The sequence below is a fragment of the Amyelois transitella genome, chromosome 13 (assembly GCF_032362555.1).
Source record: "Amyelois transitella isolate CPQ chromosome 13, ilAmyTran1.1, whole genome shotgun sequence".
NCBI lineage: Eukaryota > Metazoa > Arthropoda > Insecta > Lepidoptera > Pyralidae > Amyelois > Amyelois transitella.
Window position 1 is genome coordinate 743367 of NC_083516.1, and position 20477 is coordinate 763843.

The 20477-nt window shown below is 34.4% G+C and overlaps 2 protein-coding genes across 9 annotated transcripts in view; both read right to left on the bottom strand.

Moving 5' to 3' along the window:
* Positions 1–267: 267 nt before the first annotated feature.
* On the bottom strand, positions 268–9061 carry LOC106133155 (DEAD box protein 52 homolog). Its single transcript, XM_013332786.2, has 12 exons — positions 8892–9061; positions 8554–8811; positions 7710–7895; positions 6928–7180; positions 6269–6341; positions 5674–5886; positions 4927–5039; positions 3811–3911; positions 3111–3256; positions 1930–2010; positions 1156–1299; positions 268–527 (listed from the first exon to the last, which is right to left on the bottom strand). Exons 1-12 carry the CDS (start codon positions 8967–8969, stop codon positions 299–301), a joined length of 1875 nt encoding a protein of 624 aa, XP_013188240.2. The 5' UTR covers positions 8970–9061; the 3' UTR covers positions 268–298.
* Positions 9062–12118: 3057 nt separating this feature from the next.
* Positions 12119–20477, bottom strand: part of LOC106133162 (broad-complex core protein isoforms 1/2/3/4/5) — a 109177-nt gene continuing 100818 nt past the window's right edge. For 6 of the 8 annotated variants that reach the window (XM_060947486.1, XM_060947489.1, XM_060947491.1 and 3 more), the window contains one exon: positions 12119–19986. In XM_060947486.1, coding sequence (XP_060803469.1) covers positions 19637–19986 — 350 coding nt within the window. In that variant the 3' untranslated portion in view covers positions 12119–19636. The remainder of the gene's footprint in view (positions 19987–20477) is intronic. The other 2 variants (XR_009657125.1, XR_009657124.1) reach the window with 1 other exon arrangement.

A 20477-nucleotide genomic window follows, 5' to 3' on the forward strand; every position in this document is an offset into this window, starting at 1 on the left:
CTTGAAAAGACTGATAGGCCACGTTCAGCTGTTTGGCTTAATGATAGAATTGAGATTCAAATAGTGACGGGTTGCTAGCCCATCGCCTAAAAGAAGAATCCCAAGTTTATAAGCCTTTCCCTATTTTTACTTTCTCTTCAATTCAATTTAATATATTATTGCATAGCATAAGTTACTGCTTATAAATAGGTACAATGTTATAGACCAGAACTCCGCCGCCATTTTCGTTCGACTTATAATCACAGCACGGGGTCGAAAAAACAAAAAAAACCTTAATAAATCTTTTATTTAAATAAAATTACAATTTTTTAACTTTTTTACTAACAAACGCATTCTTTTTCCCTTTATCTTGTTTCCTTTTCTTGAAATCTCGCTTCTCTTTTTTGTTATTATTCTTCACATTATTGCTGTCTTTTATATTCGAGCCGCCATTTTGAATTTTTCTCAACTTTCTATGTTTTCCATTTTTTACGGAATCTGTGGATTTTCCTGTGGCGTCTGACTGTTTGTCATCCTCAAGTTTTCTACTGAAAAAAAAAAAAATTATGAATTTTAAACAACATAAAAATTAAGTCGTGTCAATACGAGTTTGTATGGAAAGTTATGAATGTGGATTAAGCCGAAAACGTGGCGTGTGGTTCCCGGCACTAAAGAATAGGACCGCTCCACTTCGTTCCAATGGACGTCGTAAAAGGCGACTAAGGTATAGGGTTACAAACTTGGGAATCGTCTTATAGGCAATGGGCTAGCAACCTGTCAATTTTTTAAATCTCAATTTTATCATAAACACAGCTGAACGTGGCCCTATCAGTCTTTTCAAGACTGCTGGCTCGGTCTACCCCGCAAGGGATATAGACGTGATTACATGTATGTATGGATAAACAATTTTTTAAAATAACAATTTTTAACGTTTATCACATTAATGGGATGATACAAACAATATTTTCACTACATAGTACAAAACAAAGTCGCTATTTTAGTCTGTTTGTCTGTACGCTTAAATCTTTAAAATTACGCAACGGATTTTGATGCGGTCTTTTGTAAAAGGCAGAGTGATTCAAGAGGAAGGTTTTTATGTATAAATAACATTTATAATTTTGCACCCGTGCGAAGCCGGGGCGGGTCGCTAGTAAACAATATTTTCTGTGTACGCACTTGGCAGGTTTCTCTAGCAACGTTGATATTTTGTCCCTCCTCGGCGCCTTCCTGGCGAGCCGTTTCCTCTTGCTGGGATTCTGTCTCATTTGCAGCATGTACTCGGGCACTGAACAGCCGGACTGCTTCATCACCGATGCTATGCTGTAACGTAAAGGTGAAATTGCATTAATATATATATAGATATACATATATATATATTAAAGGTGAACGTGGCCTGTCAGCCTTTTCAAGACTGTTGGCTCTGTCTACACCGCAAGGGATATGGATGTGACTATATGTATGTATATATATAAAGTTACTAGGAAGGTTATAACCTCGTTATTATGTTATACTAGCTGTCCCGGCAAACGTTGTTTTGCCATATAAATATTATTTAAGTTATATATAATAAAAAAAAAGGTTAAGGGTGGACAACCATGAAGGGGTTATCATTAAGTGGTATGAAAAATAGATGTTGGCCGATTCTCAGACCTACTCAATATGCTCACAAAATTTCATGAGAATCGGTCAATCCGTTTCGGAGGAGTACGGGAACGAACATTGTGACACGAGTATTTTATATATAAGATATATATATGTATAGCAAATATACAAAGGTAGTAGAGAGTATATCGAGCCAAAGCAGCTTGAATGAAACAATCAACCTGCTTTCATTTATCCTCTCGACATGACCAAACCATCTCAGCATTCCCTATTCTATTCCTGACAAACACTCCCTTTCTCGGGACTTCTCATAACTTGAAAAAGACTTTGGTCTATTTATATAATTACCTCCTTAGATTTCCGACGTCATCTTGGGTAAAGAACGTGATGGCTTTGCCCCGCTGCCCCGCTCGCCCCGCGCGACCCACTCTGAAATTCACAAAAACCGTTTATGAAATTTTAAAATTTTATTTAGGATTTTCAAGGTTGTCCGTGTGGTTCCCGGCACCAATACAAAAAAGAATAGGACCACTCCATCTCTTTCCCATGAATGTCGTAAAAGGCGACTAAGGGATAGGCTTATAAACATGGGATTCTTTTTTAGGCGACGGGCTAGCAACCTGTCACTATTTGAATCTCCAATTCTATCATTAAGCCAAATAGCTGAACGTGGCCATTCAGTCTATTCAAGACTGTTGGCTCTGTCTACCCCGCAAGGGATATTAGACGTGACCATATGTATGTATGTATTTTCAAGGTAAGCGTGAATATTCATTATCTGAGCTTTCGTGCACCACTTAAAGCCTCATTTTGCTTACCACCAGGCAGATTGAGGTCAAACGCACTCTAAACCATATATAATAACATAAACAAAAATTAAAAAGATTTTGCGAAATTACAATAAAATTGCTTCCATGAAGGCTTGGTAGCGTAATGCAAATTGAAATTCCCGTGCAAATTGTAAAAGTCAATCTAAACTTGGGATTCTTCTTAATACTTTATTTGTATAAATTTATTATATGTGTAGGTTGTATATGTCCATCGCCTAAAAGAGGAATCCCAAGTAAGCCTATCCCTTAGTCGCATTTTACGACATCCACGATTGAAAGAGGAAAGAGATGGAGTGGTGCAATTAATTCTATTCATCCTGTCACTATTTGAATCTCATTCCTATCATCAAGCCAAAGATCTGAACGTGGCCTTTCATTCTTCTGACGACCGTTGACTCTGTCTACCCCGCAAGGGTTATAGACGTGATTATACGTTATATATGTTACCTATGCCGTGTGGATCCCGGCATCAATACAAAAAAGAATAGGGCCACTCCATCTCTTTCCCAGGGATGTCGTAAAAGGCGACTAAGGGATAGGCTTACAAACTTTTTTAGGCGATGGGCTAGCAACCTGTCACTATTTGAATCTCATTTCTATCATCAAGCCAAAGATCTGAACGTGGCCTTTCATTCTTCTGACGACTGTTAGCACTGTCTACCCCGCAAAGGTTATAGACATTATTATACGTTATGTCACCTGTGTATATAAGCGATGGCGGACGGTGGGAAGTCATAGTTGACCACCAGGTTGACCCCGCGGAAGTCGATCCCGCGCCCCATCAGCTCCGTGCAGATCAGCACCCAGATCCTGCCCACTCGGAAGCTGCGCACCACGTTGTCGCGCTGTTACAATCGACATAATAGGTAATATACAGCCAGTCAGTCAGTCAGTCAGGAAAATCATCGTTTTGTTGAACGATGAAGTCATCTACATATACTAATATTCCACGTTGTCGCGCTGTTACAATGACATAATAGGTGATATACAGCCAGTCAGTCAGTCAGTCAGGAAAATCATCGTTTTGTTGAACGATGAAGTCATCTACATACATACATATGCTTACGTCTACATTGGTGCCGGGAGCCACACGGCACTTTGTATTGGTGCCGGGAGGCACACGGCATCATCTACATAATACTAATATTATAAAGCGTAAGAGTTTGTTTGTTTGTTTGTTTGAACTCGCTAATCTCAGGAACTATTGGTTCGAATTGAAAAATTCTTTTTGCGTTGAATACACCATTTATGGAGGAAGGCTTTAGGCTATATAACATCACGCTGCAACTACAAGGAGCGAAGAAATAATGGAAAATGTGAAAAAAAATTGGGAAAAAATTAATCAACCCCGCAAGGGATATAGACGTGACTATATGTATGTATGTATGTATTGATTTACCTGTTGTTGGGTGCGGTCGGCGTGTATTACGTCCACGTTGATGCCATCATAAATGAGTTCCTTGAATAGCTGCTTCGCTCGATCTTTGCTTTGGACGAATACTGAAATTTAAATATATATATATAGTCTCTGCCTACCCCTCCGGGAAAGAGGCGTGATTTTATGTATGTATGTATGTATGTATATACATATATAACTAAATAAACTAGACTCAGTAGCTAATTATTTTCCGATGTTTTGAAAGAGAAAACATCGGAAAATAATTAGCTACTGAGTTAAGATTAAATAAATATATCCTTTGGTACAAATTACACAGATTGAGTTAGCCTCGGAGTAAGTTCGAGACTTGTGTTACGAGATACTCAACTCAACGATACAATATTTTATAATAAATACTTATATTATATTTGTAAATTCGTCGCTTTTTGTAGGTGGTATTAATTTCGTCGTTTTTTTTTTGTAGATGGCGTTAAAACCGCGCTAGCGAAGCTGCAGATCAAAGCTAGTAAAAATATAAAAGATACAGGAAAATATATATTAACATAGAACAAAGAAATAAACGCTCAACATTACATAACATTTGACGTCAACCAATGTTGTGAAACTAAAAGATATGACAATAATTAAGTGATATGAAGTGTCTTATACCTAAATCTTGAATAAAAATTAATTTTCCTTTATATTTTGGTTGACTGGAAGAAATCCCATTGGGGATAAGTCCGCCATTGTACATATTCTTCTAAATCCAATAACTGTTTTGTAATCTATACTAATATTATAAAGCTGAAGAGTTTGTTTGTTTGAACGCGCTAATCTCAGGAACTAGGTACTGGTTCGAATTGAAAAATTCTTTTTGCGTTGAATAGACCATTAATCGAGGAAGGCTTTAGGCTATATAACATCACGCTGCAACTTTAAGGAGCAAAGAAGTAATGGAGAATGTGAAAAAATGGGCGAAAATTATTCATTTTTGAGGGCTTCAATGATGCCCAAAATAACTATTCCATGCGGATGAAGTCGCGGGCACAGCTAGTTTGTTATATTTATTTTTATGTGCAATAAAGAGTTTACAAACAAACAAAAAATTTTGAATTTTTTTTTATAAATTATACGCACCTAATACAGGCGGTTTGAGTCCCTTCTGAACGAGCTGCCTGAAGGCTAGAAGTTTCCCGCTCTCATCGCCGCAGAAGAGTAGCTCTTGTTCCACCAGATTTGTTGCTGCGTTTCTGTTGAAGAGTAATAACAACAATATTAATAAATCTACAAATATTGTAAATGTGGTTCCTGGCATCAATAAAAAAAAGAATAGGACCACTCCATCTAGTTCCCATGGATGTCGTAAAAAGCGACCAAGGGATAGGCTTATAATCTTGGGATTCTTCTTTTAGGCGATGGGCTAGCAATAGCAACTTATCACTATTTGAATCTCAATTCTATCAGTAAGCCAAATAGCTGAACGTGGCCATTCATTCAAAACTGTCGGCTCTGTCTACCCCGTAAGGGATAAAGACGTGATCATATGCATGTATGTAAATATTGTAAAGAGTTTTAGTAAGTTTGAATGTATCGTAGGTGATCTGCAAAACACCTGAGGGGTTAGTGCGGGTTTTACTCGATCATACACTTCGAGCACGTAAACGCGAATTTGTATGTGATTTGATCTAGTCTAGTGGTGACGCGATGGCACTAATGCAATTCCATACAAATTCGTGATTACTTGCTACTACTGAACTGATTACGATGGAATTTGACCCAGAATAACATATAGACCACTTTTTATCCCAGATTTCCCGCGGGATTGATAGAGTTTCCATGCGGACCAAGTCGCAAGCCGGCTCTAAGTTAAGAAACATTACTTACCTTTGTCCAACGGTGACATTAACAAGTCCTCGAAGATTATGCCTGCACCACTTAGCCACGGCGGGTGTGTGAGTAGCACTAAACATAGCCACCCGGCGTTGCTTGCCGCCACACGAGGTCATGACCTGGTCAAGTTGCTGCCTGAAGTCTGACACTTGGTCCGTGGAGCCTTCGAACATCTTGTCCGCCTCGTCTATGATAAGCCATCGGACTCTGTGAATAAAAAAAAACCGGTCAAGTCCGAGCCATCATCACTTTTGTTACTTAACTTAAGTGTTCTTTTTTTTTAACATTTTTGGTTCCATAGATTGACAAAAAAATTTCTTAAAAATTACATATTTTTAAGTAGTTGTATGAGCTATTTAATAATTACTTCATTGTTATTAATAAAGTTTGAAAGGTAATATATTAGTTAATATCCTGTGATAATTTAAAGCATCCACCTGTTACCGTTATTTATATCACAGTTTACGAGATAGTGTGGTGAAAAACAGACAGCAGTGGCTAAGGATCAATATAATTGATCTCGTTTTTACAATTTAGGTACGGAATCCAAAAAAAATCACTTTAAAGGTGAGAAAAATAAAAATCTTACTTGTTTAGTGAAATGTTGACGGTATCACGATTCAACAGATAGCACAGACGATTCGGAGTACTTATAACAATATCTGAAAAGAAAAATCATATAATAACGTATTCATAGTATAAAGTATTCATAGTATATAGTATTCATAGTATATAGTATTCATAGTGTATAGTATTCATAGTATATATAGTATCCATAGTATATAGTATTCATAGTATATAATGAAGTATTCATAGTACTATCGGAATCGGATATGTGTAAAATATTTTATTTGTTTGTAATATCTTTATTGCATAGAAATTTACACAGTAACAAGGTATTTTATTTGGTTAGATAGAATTTTGGACATCAATGGATTAGATATAGATTACAATATTGATTCTAAGGAAAGCATTCGCCTGCATCTATTCCTTACTTGGAGTTTAATTATGGACTAGTGTTTTATAGCCTAATAGCCTAGCTAAGATTTTTTAAAGCCAATATCTTATATATAAAATTCTCGTCTCACAATGTTTGTCTCCGTACTACTCTGAAACGGTTTTACCAATTTTAACCAAATTTTGCATGCATATTCAGTAGGTCTGAGAATCGGCTAACATCTTTTTATTTTATAATTCTATACAATATTATTTTTTTTGCATAACAATAGTAATTAATAAAAAACTTACCACTTTTCCTAATAGTAGCTTCCCTCTCTCTGATCTTACTCTCCTTCATATTACGGACCACACTGCATCGCAATTGGGTGGACGCACTCAACCTTAACGCTTCTCTGTATATCTGATGCGCGAGTTCTCTCGTGGGGCACAGTATTAGAGCCCTAGGCCCGCCTTGTGGAGCCCCAAGGCTGTGGAGGATGGGCAAGAGAAAGGCAGCGGTCTTGCCAGAACCTGTCGGGGCGCATGCTAGAATTTGTCTGTCCTGGAATATAGTTTATTCTTTTTACGTTACACTCAAATAAGTAAGCTTCAATTTGATCACATTATCACATCACACATTCACATTACGATTCTTAAAACTTCGTTAAAAAATTTGTGTTTTGTGTGTATTTAATATATCAAGGGATGTGCTTAAAGGGTCAGGTCAAAAGTACCCGAAACCGCCGAGCTTGTATGAAGAGAGTTATGAATGTGGACGAAGCGAAAGAAGTATGCAGAGATCGTGGCAAGTGGAAAGAGGTAGTCTCTGCCTACCCCTCCGGGAAAGAGGCGTGATTTTATGTATGTATGTATGTATGTGCTTAATAACTATGTTAAGACACAAGTGAAAAGAATACATTTATTTTAATATAATCTTCTACCACATCCACGTGTAGAAGAAACAGCGGAATAAACTACACTGCATCATTTTCACCGGACGTCATTAACAAATATAGACTTTTTAAATCTTAATCATGGACACGCATCATCTACATTAAAAAAAATATATGGCACCAAGTATGTCCACCTACCTCAAGCATACACGGCACAGCCTGCCTCTGCACCGGTGTCGGCTCAGAGTACCCGCACTGCGTCGCTGTGTCCACCAGGGACTGAGACACGTTGTACCTGCTCACCAACTCTGTGAAATCTCTTAATGCTGGTGGTACGTGGCGACCGATGGCTTTGATGCCATGCTCGTTACGGAACTGGTTTTGCTGTCAACAATAAATGTGAATTTATGAAAATTAATTTAGAGAGTGAAGGCATTGGTAAGTAATACCTTTGTAATAAAGAAAAATATTTTTTTCGAAATCACAAACTTAAGTGTACTAAGTAACAGGATTTTACAATTTGGCAGTATTTGTGAATATCAAGAGTTCCTCTCAGCATAATATTGCGGTGGTAACCACAACGCTGGTCTTCCGAGGATACCTTTTTAAAAATAAAAGTTATATACTTGAGTCTAAAACAAAAAGATAGAACAAGCAACACTAGGGAGGCACTTCACTGTGTCTACTTAATGTGAATACCAATTAATGTAATCAATATTTTGTTTCGAATTCTTCAGCATATGTGTGTTTAGGAAATTTTTAACAAAGCCCAGTAAGTTTAGTTTTAAGTAAGTAGTTAAGTTTTAAAATTGTTGGAAGATTTTCTTAATATTTAATTATAGCCATGTGTGTGTAAACAAATACATAAATTACCATTTAGGCCCCAAACGGTAATCCCAAAAAACCTTTTGGGTTTGGGTAACAGATATATTTCCAATTTGTTTTGTAACCTCATATGAACACTTTGATAAATAGATAGATAGGCCTAAAATAATTTTCATGACATAAAAAGTGATGTCAAATACATAAACAACATTCTAACCTCTTCAAGTTCCAGTTTCTTCTGTAAATCTTCCGTTTTTTCTTTTTTCTTGTTTTTCTTTTTCTTCTTTCCTACAGTTAGTCCTTCCACGAGCTGTAGAGCGTCTTCACCACCGCTCTGACTATGTGAATCTTCATCAGAGGATTTTGAAACATCTGATACTTCATCACAATTTTCATATTCTTCTTCACTTAACTCCTCCTTTTTAACCACTACATCTTCTTCCTTTTTAACTGTCAGAAGTTTCACATCCTTCTCCTAAACAAAATCAACAGTAAATTAAGCACAAATAGCTAATGAAGTATGGTAACAAATTTTTAGGTTACTATAACACTTACTGTATCTTTAGCTAACAATAGACGGTGTTTAAAAGTTAAACCTTTTGTGAGTTTCTTAAATATATCGTATGCGTCCATTATCGGATGTAAGTGATAAATTATTAAAGAAAAATTAATCCTCACAACACATGTGTTTATTATTGCTGGCTGATTTTCGTTTCGTCCGTTCTTTTCTGTCACTGTCAAATTGTGTGCGATGACTGTGATGTATGAACATGTGTTATCATCACATAAGTAAAACTTTCCTGTACTTTTTATTTACTTGTTTCAAATTATTAATTTATGTAAGTATAGAAACATTATTTAATAGTTAAGGTAAAAGCTTTCCTTGCTATGATTACCTCATTTAATGTTCTTTAAGAAATTTTTAATCATTTAAAATTTCATCTAAGTTTTTTCTTTCATGAATTGTTTTTACATAAGTACTTAATGTATTTCAAAATAGTTAGTACGGTTTTGAGAAAGTGGAAAAAAAATTGAGAAGTATATAAAATATATTGATTAGAGGAATAAAATTAAAACAAGTAAAAGAATTTGTATAATAGTATTTAAGATGAAGTTTTTGAACAGATGGGAAGTGTGATAGTGTTATTGCAAGGAAACAGAATGATGATAGCAGGATATAGGAGCAGTTAGAAATTGTACAAAAAGTCTGATCAGTCTCTCATGGAAAATGAAGCACTGTTGTCTGCGGATAGATCTACTTAGTCTATGTAAATTGCATAACTGAACAATTTCTTTAGGGGAAAAAACTTATGGCAGCAACATTAAAACTAAATGTCAGGTGTCTATCATTTCATTGGCGCAAGTAACGATATCTATCAGTAAAAGAAAAAACAAGGGATAGGTGGCAACATAAAGTTCCATTACAAGGGCATAGATGGCGTGAGCTACCATTTTTAATTTCTTATTATGACCAAGATGGCTCTGCATTTTTATTTTTTCAAGATTTTTCCGATCAATAATGTTGTACGTATATGTACCTATATGAAAGAATGAGGTATGATGTTTTTTGATCCATTAAGTGTTAAGTTAAATTCAGATTTCTTCACATGGACTTCTTTTCTGACTCATCTACATATTTATCTTCTATACAAATTGTGATATTACAAATGCGAAAGTAAGTTTATTTGTTTGTTTATTTGTAACCTCATCACGCGTTATCTACTACCTAAATCAATCTTCGCATATATGATTTACCTAACAGGTTGGAGAAGGACGCCATTTATACCAGTAAAAACTATAGTTCCCGTGGGATTTATCAAAATCTGTATTATTTTGTAATTGGCGCTACATTCGCGCGGGCGGACATGTATCTCTTTACTTGCATATTTATATAAAACGTTATTGGGCTTAAAAGGTACAATAGGTGGATTAAATTCTAATAGCATTGTCTACCAGTCAATCTTTAGAAAAAAGCAAACAGATAAATTATCGGGAGTCTATTTTTAGGGTGAGGAAAAAATTCAAAAAGTTTTATTTATAAACACACATCAAAAAGAATATAGATAAACATACATAAACACATTTGTGAGTGGCGCTAAAAGATGAATCTCATGTTTACAAGCCTTTCTCCTGATAGAGTTTTACAATATGAACGGTATGAATAAATTGGAAACATTATATTACAGCGACCTACGAAAAGCTACACGGCAGCTACGGCGTAGTAGATGTGCTACACACTCGTAGCACTGGTAGGCGTCGTAGCCCTCTCGTCTTACTACTCGTACGAATAGTCATCGACGCGGCGGCGGCGCTTAGATTTTTTGACAGTCATTTTACCTCTTTTGGTGCTACCTTTTCAGTGCGAATTTCTTTAATATTTTTTAATTAGTGGATGAAGCGAAGGAAGTATGCAGAGATCGTGGCAAGTGGAAAGAGGTAGTCTCTGCCTACCCCACCGGGAAAGAGGTGTGATTTTATGTACTTATGCATGTTTTTTAATTATTTTGTTTCAATTTAAATAATGACCTTCCCTTTCCATCTTATATTATTATTTTCTATCTTTGAATTGGTACTATTTTACATACATATAATCACGTCTACATCCCTTGCAGGGTAGGCAGAGCCCACAATTACTATTTTAATTTTTACATTACCTATTTAATTCTTCTTCGTCCTGGCTAATCTAATCTCGGTTACGAGAAGAGCCTCTGGTCCGTCTATAACTACGATCTTAAATGGTCAGTATGTAGTCAGGTCAAGAAGCGATTTCGACTGGAGAGGGTTGCGTCTTACGACCATGATGGAATAAATAATCGATAGATTAATTATTCATCTTGTTGATGTACTAAAAAAAAGTGTTATGGCCGACATGTTGAGATAAATATTCAACGATCTGAAATTATGCATTCGTGAATCATTGAGGAGTTTGAATTTAGTTTAATGAATAACGCACACATTTATAATAAGTAATAATAATTTTATCATATCACAAATACGACGGTTTCTGTGGCGCAGCGGTAGTACGCTTGTCTGTGACACCGGAGGTCCCGAGATCGAATCCCGGCCAGAGCATGATGAGAAAAGAACTTTTTATGATTGGCCTGGGTCTTGGATGTTTATTTATATAAGTATTTATTATAAAATATAGTATCATTCAGTTAGTATCTCGTAATAATTGTCTCGAACTTACTTCGAGACTAACTTAATCAGTGTAATTTGTCTTGTATACAGGGTGACATTTAAAACAACTGCATCCTTTTAAACAAAGACTATACCCATGCTTCTGAGCTGTTTGAGCCTATTTTTATTTCAATTAAACGTCATCATTTTCACATTTAAAAAACCCTCAAAAACTACGTCACACGCTTTATTAAAGACCAATACTACAAAAAGAAATTAAAACAAAACATGTAAATAAATGTCTGAAAAATAAATTATTTTTCTAGTATCAAGATCAAGTAAAGTACACAGTTGTCGAGATCGCTCAGCTGAATGAATTGTGTCGTTGACCTCTGAATCTTACGTGTCGCTTTTCCGCCGGCCGGGGTGATATGACGTATTTAGAATCGTGGATTTTGATACTTTTATCTTTTTTCGTACTTTCTGAAATATGAACCGATATTTTTCGTTTAACGTTTTTAAATATCCTTTAGATGAGTACACTTAACAGTTAAATTTATGCAGTTGAATTAAAAGTCACCCTGTATATTTATTTATTTATTTAAATTCTATTACTTGGTCATCCTCCTTGTGATTGGGGTCAAAATAAATAAAATAACACATTCAATGGAATCACTGCGAGTTTATTTTATACTTTTATTACATCCAACTGTTATACTTCGCATGATAAATTCAGAATTCAGATTTCCGAACGTAAACTAACCTCATAGAAGTTTTAAAAAATAATAGCAAATAGTCCTTCTTAAAGCCACAATGCATTATGTTAATACAGATTAAAAATTATAACAGTATCACACTTTCTTTTTTTTAAGGTGTAGACTGAATTTATAGTCTCGAAAAAAACCTGACTGCCACGTTCAGCTGTTTGGCTTAATGATGGAATTGAGATTCAGATAGTGACAGGTTGGGAGTTTAAAGGTGCCGAAGGTTAAAAACCTTCACTTTATTTGACTTTTACAATAAAAGAGCAGCTGTCACAAATGGTTCAGATATCGTATGATGAAATGCCAATTTTTCGAACCTTTTTTAATACGAATAAACAAAGAAAGGCTATCTGACAAAAATACGTAAGAAATCTTGTCTTAAAGTCTTTTATACCAATGGTATGTAATCAAGCGTTGTAATCACATTTGTTTTTACCACACACTGAAAGTTACAGTACTTGAAATATACTGATATTGTCAAATATAAATTATAAACTTTTTTCGAGTTTGTGACTCAAGAAGGACTCTGCAGCCAGATAACAAGATACTTATAGTACTAAGATTCCGACCGTTGATATGTACCACCGACCCCAGCTGATTCCTTAATCACATTTATCAACAACATCAAAACAAGTAAGACACGGTTTTACGATCACTGAAATAGAGAGATACAGCTTTGCAGATTCACATGATACGCATTTCGTAATTAACGCGTGTTCAATACATAGTACATGATTATTTACAATTTCAAAGTTATAAGATAAATAAGTAGTTTTGTTCTTCATGTAGGTACTAATTTGTATGATTTTTATAATCTATCACTAACGCACAGTTGTATGTAAGTGACTATATGATAAAGTGTGATAATTTCTTTTTTAAATTTCTAAATCACTATCAAATTAGCCAAATTCTCAACTAATTTTGAATTAATTTTATTATATATATACAATCCTTATTTTTAATGATAACTTTTATTTTTTGTCAACTTAGCAATCGCAAATTGAGAGAATAAAATCATTGTTAATACCTATATTCAATTTGTTTTATTATCTCAACTTTTGGTACTTCATCGACCAAAAATAATGGTTGTCAATCCTAAACGGCTACCTCAAAATTTCAGTGAGCATTAAAACCTTCGACTTATTCTCCATAATTCGAATCCATTACAACCTACAACAATAGTACTTTAAGTGTCTCCTCCGACCTGAAGTTGTTCCAATTTACAACAATTTGGGGAGAAATCCTATTTCCCTATCGGTCCGCGTACGCACGGCCCGGACACATCTAACCTTATTCAATCAATACACAATACTATGAAACATTTTTGTACATCATCCCACACTGTCCCGAACGTTAAAAGTATAACAAAACTCATTAACTAAATGTATATAACACATATTTTATCTTTGTTCAACGATGGCAAACCATAACTTTTACATAATAACACAATATTAGTTTAGGCTTAAATGTTTTAAATGACACTTACGCTCTTTTACTTTTTAACGGATAAATCTGAGACGTTCTCCAAAGGTGTAAGTATCACCCAAACATTGATTAAGAAAAGAAAATGTTGCTAATAAAAACGCAGATCGTGCATACATTAAATTACGAAAAAAAGAGTAACTCTAATCCTAGGTGTCAGCAAAAATATAGAGTGCAATAAAAATTAGAATTGCCACTTAATTAACTTCACATATAAATTGTTTTCTTTTTTTTTTACTCTCATAAAAAAATATTTCTGTTTATAAAATGTGTCACCCAAGCATAACAGTAAAGTGATGCAATTCTGTTAAAAACCTCGGTTCCACAACTCGCATTTGTTCAATCATTCTGTGAGCGACCAAAGAGCAACAATAGTTTTCGCCATTTTTATTTTTGCATTTTTTGAGAGAATCTCAACAGAAATGCACCACGGCTTAATCTGTAGATAAAAAGTTAATTCTACTTCATATAACTGTCAGTATATTGTTTGTCATAAGCGTGTACATATATTGTAAATATTTTTATTATAGGTATGAGACGGGTGTCAACGGTTGCTCGACCAGGGCAGACTTCATTTATAATACATTTTTAATTACTTTATAAAATGTAAGTGCACTTTCAGTTACGGAACTATTTTTTAGTATGTAACTAGTTCTCAGAAGGCCTGGCAGATTAATTTTTAGGATTTGAAATGAATGCTTATATTTTAAATACGTATATATACATATAACAAGGCGGAATCATGTTCGTATGAATATACTGACCATCTTGCCTATAAGAAATATAATAAAAGACCTAAACTAGATAAAAATAAATAAGAACCTAAAATTAATAAAACATATCACATCATTATATGAAAAATCCTTAGAAATCATTCATTCATTCATATAATCAAGTCTATATCCCTTACTAGATGTAGTCTCTGCCTACCCCTCCGGGAAAAAGGCTTGATTTTATGTATTTATGTATCCCTTGCAGTGAAGACAGAGCCAATTGTCTTGAAAGACTGATAGGCCACGTTCAGCTGATAGGCTTAATGATGAAATTGGGATTCAAATAGTGACAGGTTGCTAGCCCATCGCCTAAAAGAAGAATCCCAGGATCCCAAGTTACTAAGCCTATCCCTAAGTCGCCTTTCACGACAATCACGGGAAAGAGATGGAGTGGTCCTATTCTTATTTATATTGGTGCCGGGAAACACTCTGTTATTTAATTAAGAAATCACCGATAAAAAATCTGCCAAGTTTGTTTTGCTTATAGATAAATGTACATAAACTATATAATATTTGAATGAGGTATTGTGGGTCGCGGAAACTATTGCTAAACTGTATTATAACGATTACACTATATCAGACTGGAAGTATACTGATATACATTAAAGCTATTCACTTAAGACCAAATCGACTCGTTATTAAGCTATATTTAAATATCAAACAGTCAACAATAACGTTATATTTTAACTTAGTGATGCTCCTAATCCCTTTGTGGGGAGTTAGGGAAATTATTTTCATGTTGAGGGCAACACCACGCGTACTGTCACACGGCAGCGCAATTAAAACGCACCGCTTTAGTACGTGGATTGTGACTATTACATTACGATAATAATCCTAATCTAGTTTGGCGTAAGTGATTTTGGTTAGTATGTTTATTGAAATACAGGCAACTTTTGCTTGTACCTTTGTAAAATTCTTTAAGACAATTTATTTAGTTGTGTATGTAAGAACAATTATGATGCCCTAAATTTAATTAAAATATTATTAATATAGCAGATAGAATAAATTAACAAGTGGATGCTATTATAAAAGTGTGAACAAGAAAATGAATATTAATATTAACATGTAGGTATGTATTGATTTGGTCGATTTAATCTTAAAAGATTGTCGATTCCCTGGTCGAGCAAATAATTATTTTAATAAATTAACTATTGTAGGTACTGGTACATCACTGTTTTTATTTATAGGCACAGGAACATTAATTAACCGACATCAAAACTTCATAAAATAGTTAAACTTATTTTTGGTTTTTATAAATGCATTTTACTGACGGATATATGTTTGAAGACGGTTATATGTTTCTATAAATAAAAACAGTAACGAAAAAATCTATTGCATTTTAAATATGGTTATGGATCAACAAAAATAATGTATGTGTGTATGGGAAAAAACTATGTAACAAGTGCTATATAAATTGATATTTACAATATAACTGTTTTATGGTAAATAGGTATGCTTAGATGTTAGTGCAATCTGGTTATTGTTAACATATAAATTAAAATACCTGGCTCCGTACAGGGCAGGCTAACACATTACAAATTAACGATTGGAGAGGTAATACTTATTTATATTGGAGGTAATACTTATATCATAGAAGCGGTTAAAACAGATGATTTGTGAATATTTGTGAACACGGATATTAGAATCCGATAAGGTATTGTTAATATATAAACCTGATTTTATAATAATTATTATTTATTTTAAAAATAGAGGACTAATTGGCAGTGTCCCGGAACTCCAAAATGCAATCTGAATATTATTGAACCGAAAATTGTTTGGCTACACTGATGAGGTTTCACGTAAAAAAATGACATTTGCAAATAAACTGTGATAATAAAAAATACGATAAAATGGCACGAAAGGGTTTTAGTTTAACTATTAAGGGGATATGTATGCACAAGGTAAATTTGTTAAATGTATATATTTTTTGTTCAACGATAGATTGGCAGATAAGCTCTTTGTTGGCAACCCCATAGTGCCATTTTATAGTACTTATATTAAATGTCTTATTTATATTTACCTACTGTAGGCTATTGTTATAGTTGTACTGTCAGAAGGCATCCCGTTGTTGATTATTTGTGCATACGCTACTTAGTAACACAGTCGGTTCAAAGTATTTAATTATTCAACTTAATAATTAATTGGCGAAGAAGCAAAAATTATATTGCTAAATCCAGAACGCGTAAATTTATTAAAAAAAAAAACGATTTCTCACTTTCAAACTTACTATTAAAAATGCAGTATTTTGGTATACATTGCAAAATAAGATATATATTGTTTCGCTGTTTCCGTTCTCTCGGGCCTCCCCTACGCACCGCCATTTTTAAGCTGCGACATGAATTTTTTTGCCGACACGTTTCCAAACTTAACACAAAAGACAATAAGACCTAATAACAATCACCAACGGCTGTCTCCCAAATGATGTAGTCCGCAGCTGTTCATTGAGATCAAACAATTTAGAATTACAAACATCAAAGCAACATTTAAATTATAATTTTGGTGGGAAAATTTAATAGCTCAACGAACTGTCGAGGTGCAGACCGCCGACCCGCGCGGTCCGACGAACAGCTGATTGCACAGCGAAAACAATAAACACAAGAACATTAATAATGTTATGAAGACTACTTCTAAGTTTCACTATCAATAAATCCATTAGTAGAATATATAAAAATCCTTCCCATTAATGTTTCTATTTATTATTTAGTTAATAATATCACGAGGCGTCTAATCCAAACGATGCCGCGATTCTTGCGTGTTGTAACTAACTTATAATTATTTACAATTCAATCTACCCGCTTCTTTTTACTCCCTATGCTTCAGCTAAATGATTCGTAACGTATTCTGTTCCTGTTGACTCAGACGTGTATCCCAGTATTAACATTCGATAAAAATTATAAAAAAACAAAATAATATAAGTTGAGGTATTACGAAAATATGGAGGTATACGCGTTATACGATGTTGGTTTACGATACTATCCAAAGTGAATTTTAAATTAATATCTTAGATTTTAAGCTGAGGTTATAATGTCAAAACTTATGTTAAAACTATCTGGATTATAGCAAGTAACGACCATTAAATGTAAATACATTATCACAAAATACGAAAATGTAACATTCCAAAAGAAAATAAAATACAAAAACTTAAATTAAGACCTTAACCCGAGGTTCTTATATTGAAAAAATAAATGCAAAAATTGGATGCCGGCATGGCGTTGAGTTGAAAAATGCATTGATATAATGCTTGGACTCATGCATTGATAGCTTGCATTGATGATTTTTAAAATAGTGCATTATAAACTGTTTCAAAAACATTATCACTTTCAGTGACTTGATATGTTCCAAATGTTTTTTTAAAAATTGGATATGGCACGATGCATTTCGTTAAAATTTTGACAACCATCCATATTAACTCTACTGAATATTGCAGATATTATATCTCTTTAATTTTCTTTGGCTTTCTGAAATATCACGGTGTTAAATACTTTAATTCATTTCATATGTATTTGTAGAGATATTTACGTTGTGTGATATGTAGAACTAAGAATTATCTTCTGTGTAAATGTTATGATATATTTCTGAATTCGTCAAATTTTAACCCTGACAAGATATGTAAGACTCGTATTTGAAATAAATGCGGTTCCCAAGCAAATTTACTACGTATAAGTAAATAAAATAATTTTATACAATTTGCAGCCATCTTATGGTTAATTCTAAGATTTTGAGAATATAATAATAATAATAATCTAATAAATTTTTGTTAACGAGACATCCGCTACGTTGGTCGACATTTAAATAAGAACCACTATACACTCATAGAGAGAAATCCGAACATGGATACAGGTTAAATATAATTCTATTAATTAATACCTAAATTCTACGTAATTTTATACAGAAGAAATGATTAATGTTACTTCATGATTTGAAATCATGCACACGTATACGATCGTCGAACTGCTTTTCGAAGACCCTCGCATAGGCTCACCGGCGCCTTTATTCCTATCTCATTCTCTACTCACTCTTAACCCTGTATTTTGGGAGCTACCAAAAGATGGCAACCCCACCAACTTGTCGAATTCACCGCGACTACTATTTCGTTCGTGCTGAAGCGCCTTCACAAGAGTTTAACATGCTATTTCATTGAATTAATTTCAAATAATTTATTAAACGATTTTAATTTATAGTAAAACAGCTCCTGATAAACGAAAACGATAAGTATTGTTTATAATCGCGTATTTTTTATTTACAAATTCAAAATTAATTCAATAGCTAGCTTATGTTTGAACCTCGCTGCCGGTCGCTGTACAGCCCGTTCCTACCAGTTCGGCAACTCCGTGACGCCACATATAGGGCAACGAACGAAGGCACGGCTACTTAAACATTGATGATATTAATATTATTATTGAAGCCAAACGCACATAGAATAAATTTATATTGTTCAATTAGACGTTTAATTTTGTACTTTCGAAATCAGATTCTAAGAAGTCTTTAATTTTTACTCAACATTAACATTTTTTAATCTAATTTTTTTTTTGTTTAATTATTTCCTAAATAATCTGTATTTTTTTAAATTTAGATTTGGCGTTCCGAAAAAAGTTTCATTAAAAAATATTTTCTTTTCACTTTTAAATTTACTGTTTAAAATTTGTACGTTCTTTTTTTGTACAGTTACCGAATCTAATTTGACACTAGACATTTATCGAAAAGTGATCTAAAAAAATGTATCTCTTTAGAATAGAGTTGGCATTATTTTGGCAGTACTAGAAATATTAATACTTTAGTATTGCTCTGGATTACATTGTCATATTGAACACTGTTTTATACATTTTCACTAGAAAATGCCCGTAACTTGCTTACTGTCAAAGTCACAAAGCGAAGTCCGATCCTCGAAGCGTACACTAAACGGCTTCTACAGCCGCGTGCGACAATACTGTTTATGTAATTTTAAACCTAACGTCAATATTTTACTAATTATAATACGATTAACCATTAAAATGCGGCATAATCCTGCATTATTTTGGCATTGTCCGTTATATTGCACATATGTTATGCTATCCCTTTCGCATCCGCGTCCAATTGGCCATATTGCAAATATTCTTGGACGTTGCGCCCAAGTTTATTTGGAATAGGGAGTTTTACCACCGAGTTAAGCCATGGTCTGAGGTCATTGAAGGCCTGGCGGCAGTTGCGGGCCATGGTCACTGGCGCCAAGGTCGAAGAGGTGGTGCGGCGCCGGCGCCAAGGCGCTGTGCAGCGCTGACGTCTTTAGAAGCCGCTTCAGCATCCCACTGGAGCCCCGGTGCTGGAGGCTCTTGTGGGTAGTCAGCGAGTTCTTGGTCCTGTACCTTCGGTGGCAGAACTCACAGACGTACAAAGTATCGGACTGCTCGTGTTTGTCTTGGAAGTGTCGTTTTAAGGAATAGTAACAAGAGAATGTCCTGCGGCAGTAGGGACATTCCTGCGGCTCGTTGATCCCGCCAGCTGTCGGCGGGGGCATACGGAGGGGCGGGACAGCTGGAAAATACAAATTCCATTTTCAAACTTGCCGCACATTTTCTCCGATACAACATATTCGGGTAAATTTTGTTAGCTGGCAACACACGAAACATTCATGAGACAATTCAAAATCGAATGCATATTATGCAGATATTGAAAGTTAATTTTATAATACTTAGAATGTATGAGGTTATAATAATAATTATAATACTAATATTATGCACTGTACACATTGACTAACTACACAGTAATCACGAGTTCTTATAATTCAAAATTTTAGGAAATTTCTCTCAACCACAATGACACAGAAACACGTGATAACAAAAATGATAGAAGCATGCTCCAAGCAACACAACAACGTCAAAACTGCGAAACCCGATGGGAGGGGGCCTTTGGCTTTGGGGTTCAAGAAAACAATTGAAAAAAAAAAGTTTAAATTATAAATGTCAAACAAAATAAACGAGTAAAGTAAACTTAAAAGGACCTTAAACCCTAAACTTAGTCTATCC

Excerpts from the sequence above, each read along its gene's own strand:
- LOC106133155 (XM_013332786.2), bottom strand. The coding sequence starts at position 8,969 with ATGGACGCATACGATATATTTAAGAAACTCACAAAAGGTTTAACTTTT. Across the intron at positions 3,257-3,810 it reads CCGACCGCACCCAACAACAG|CGCGACAACGTGGTGCGCAG; the intron begins GTAAATCAATAC and ends CGATTGTAACAG. Across the intron at positions 528-1,155 it reads TTGCTAGAGAAACCTGCCAA|TAGAAAACTTGAGGATGACA; the intron begins GTGCGTACACAG and ends TTTTTTTTTCAG.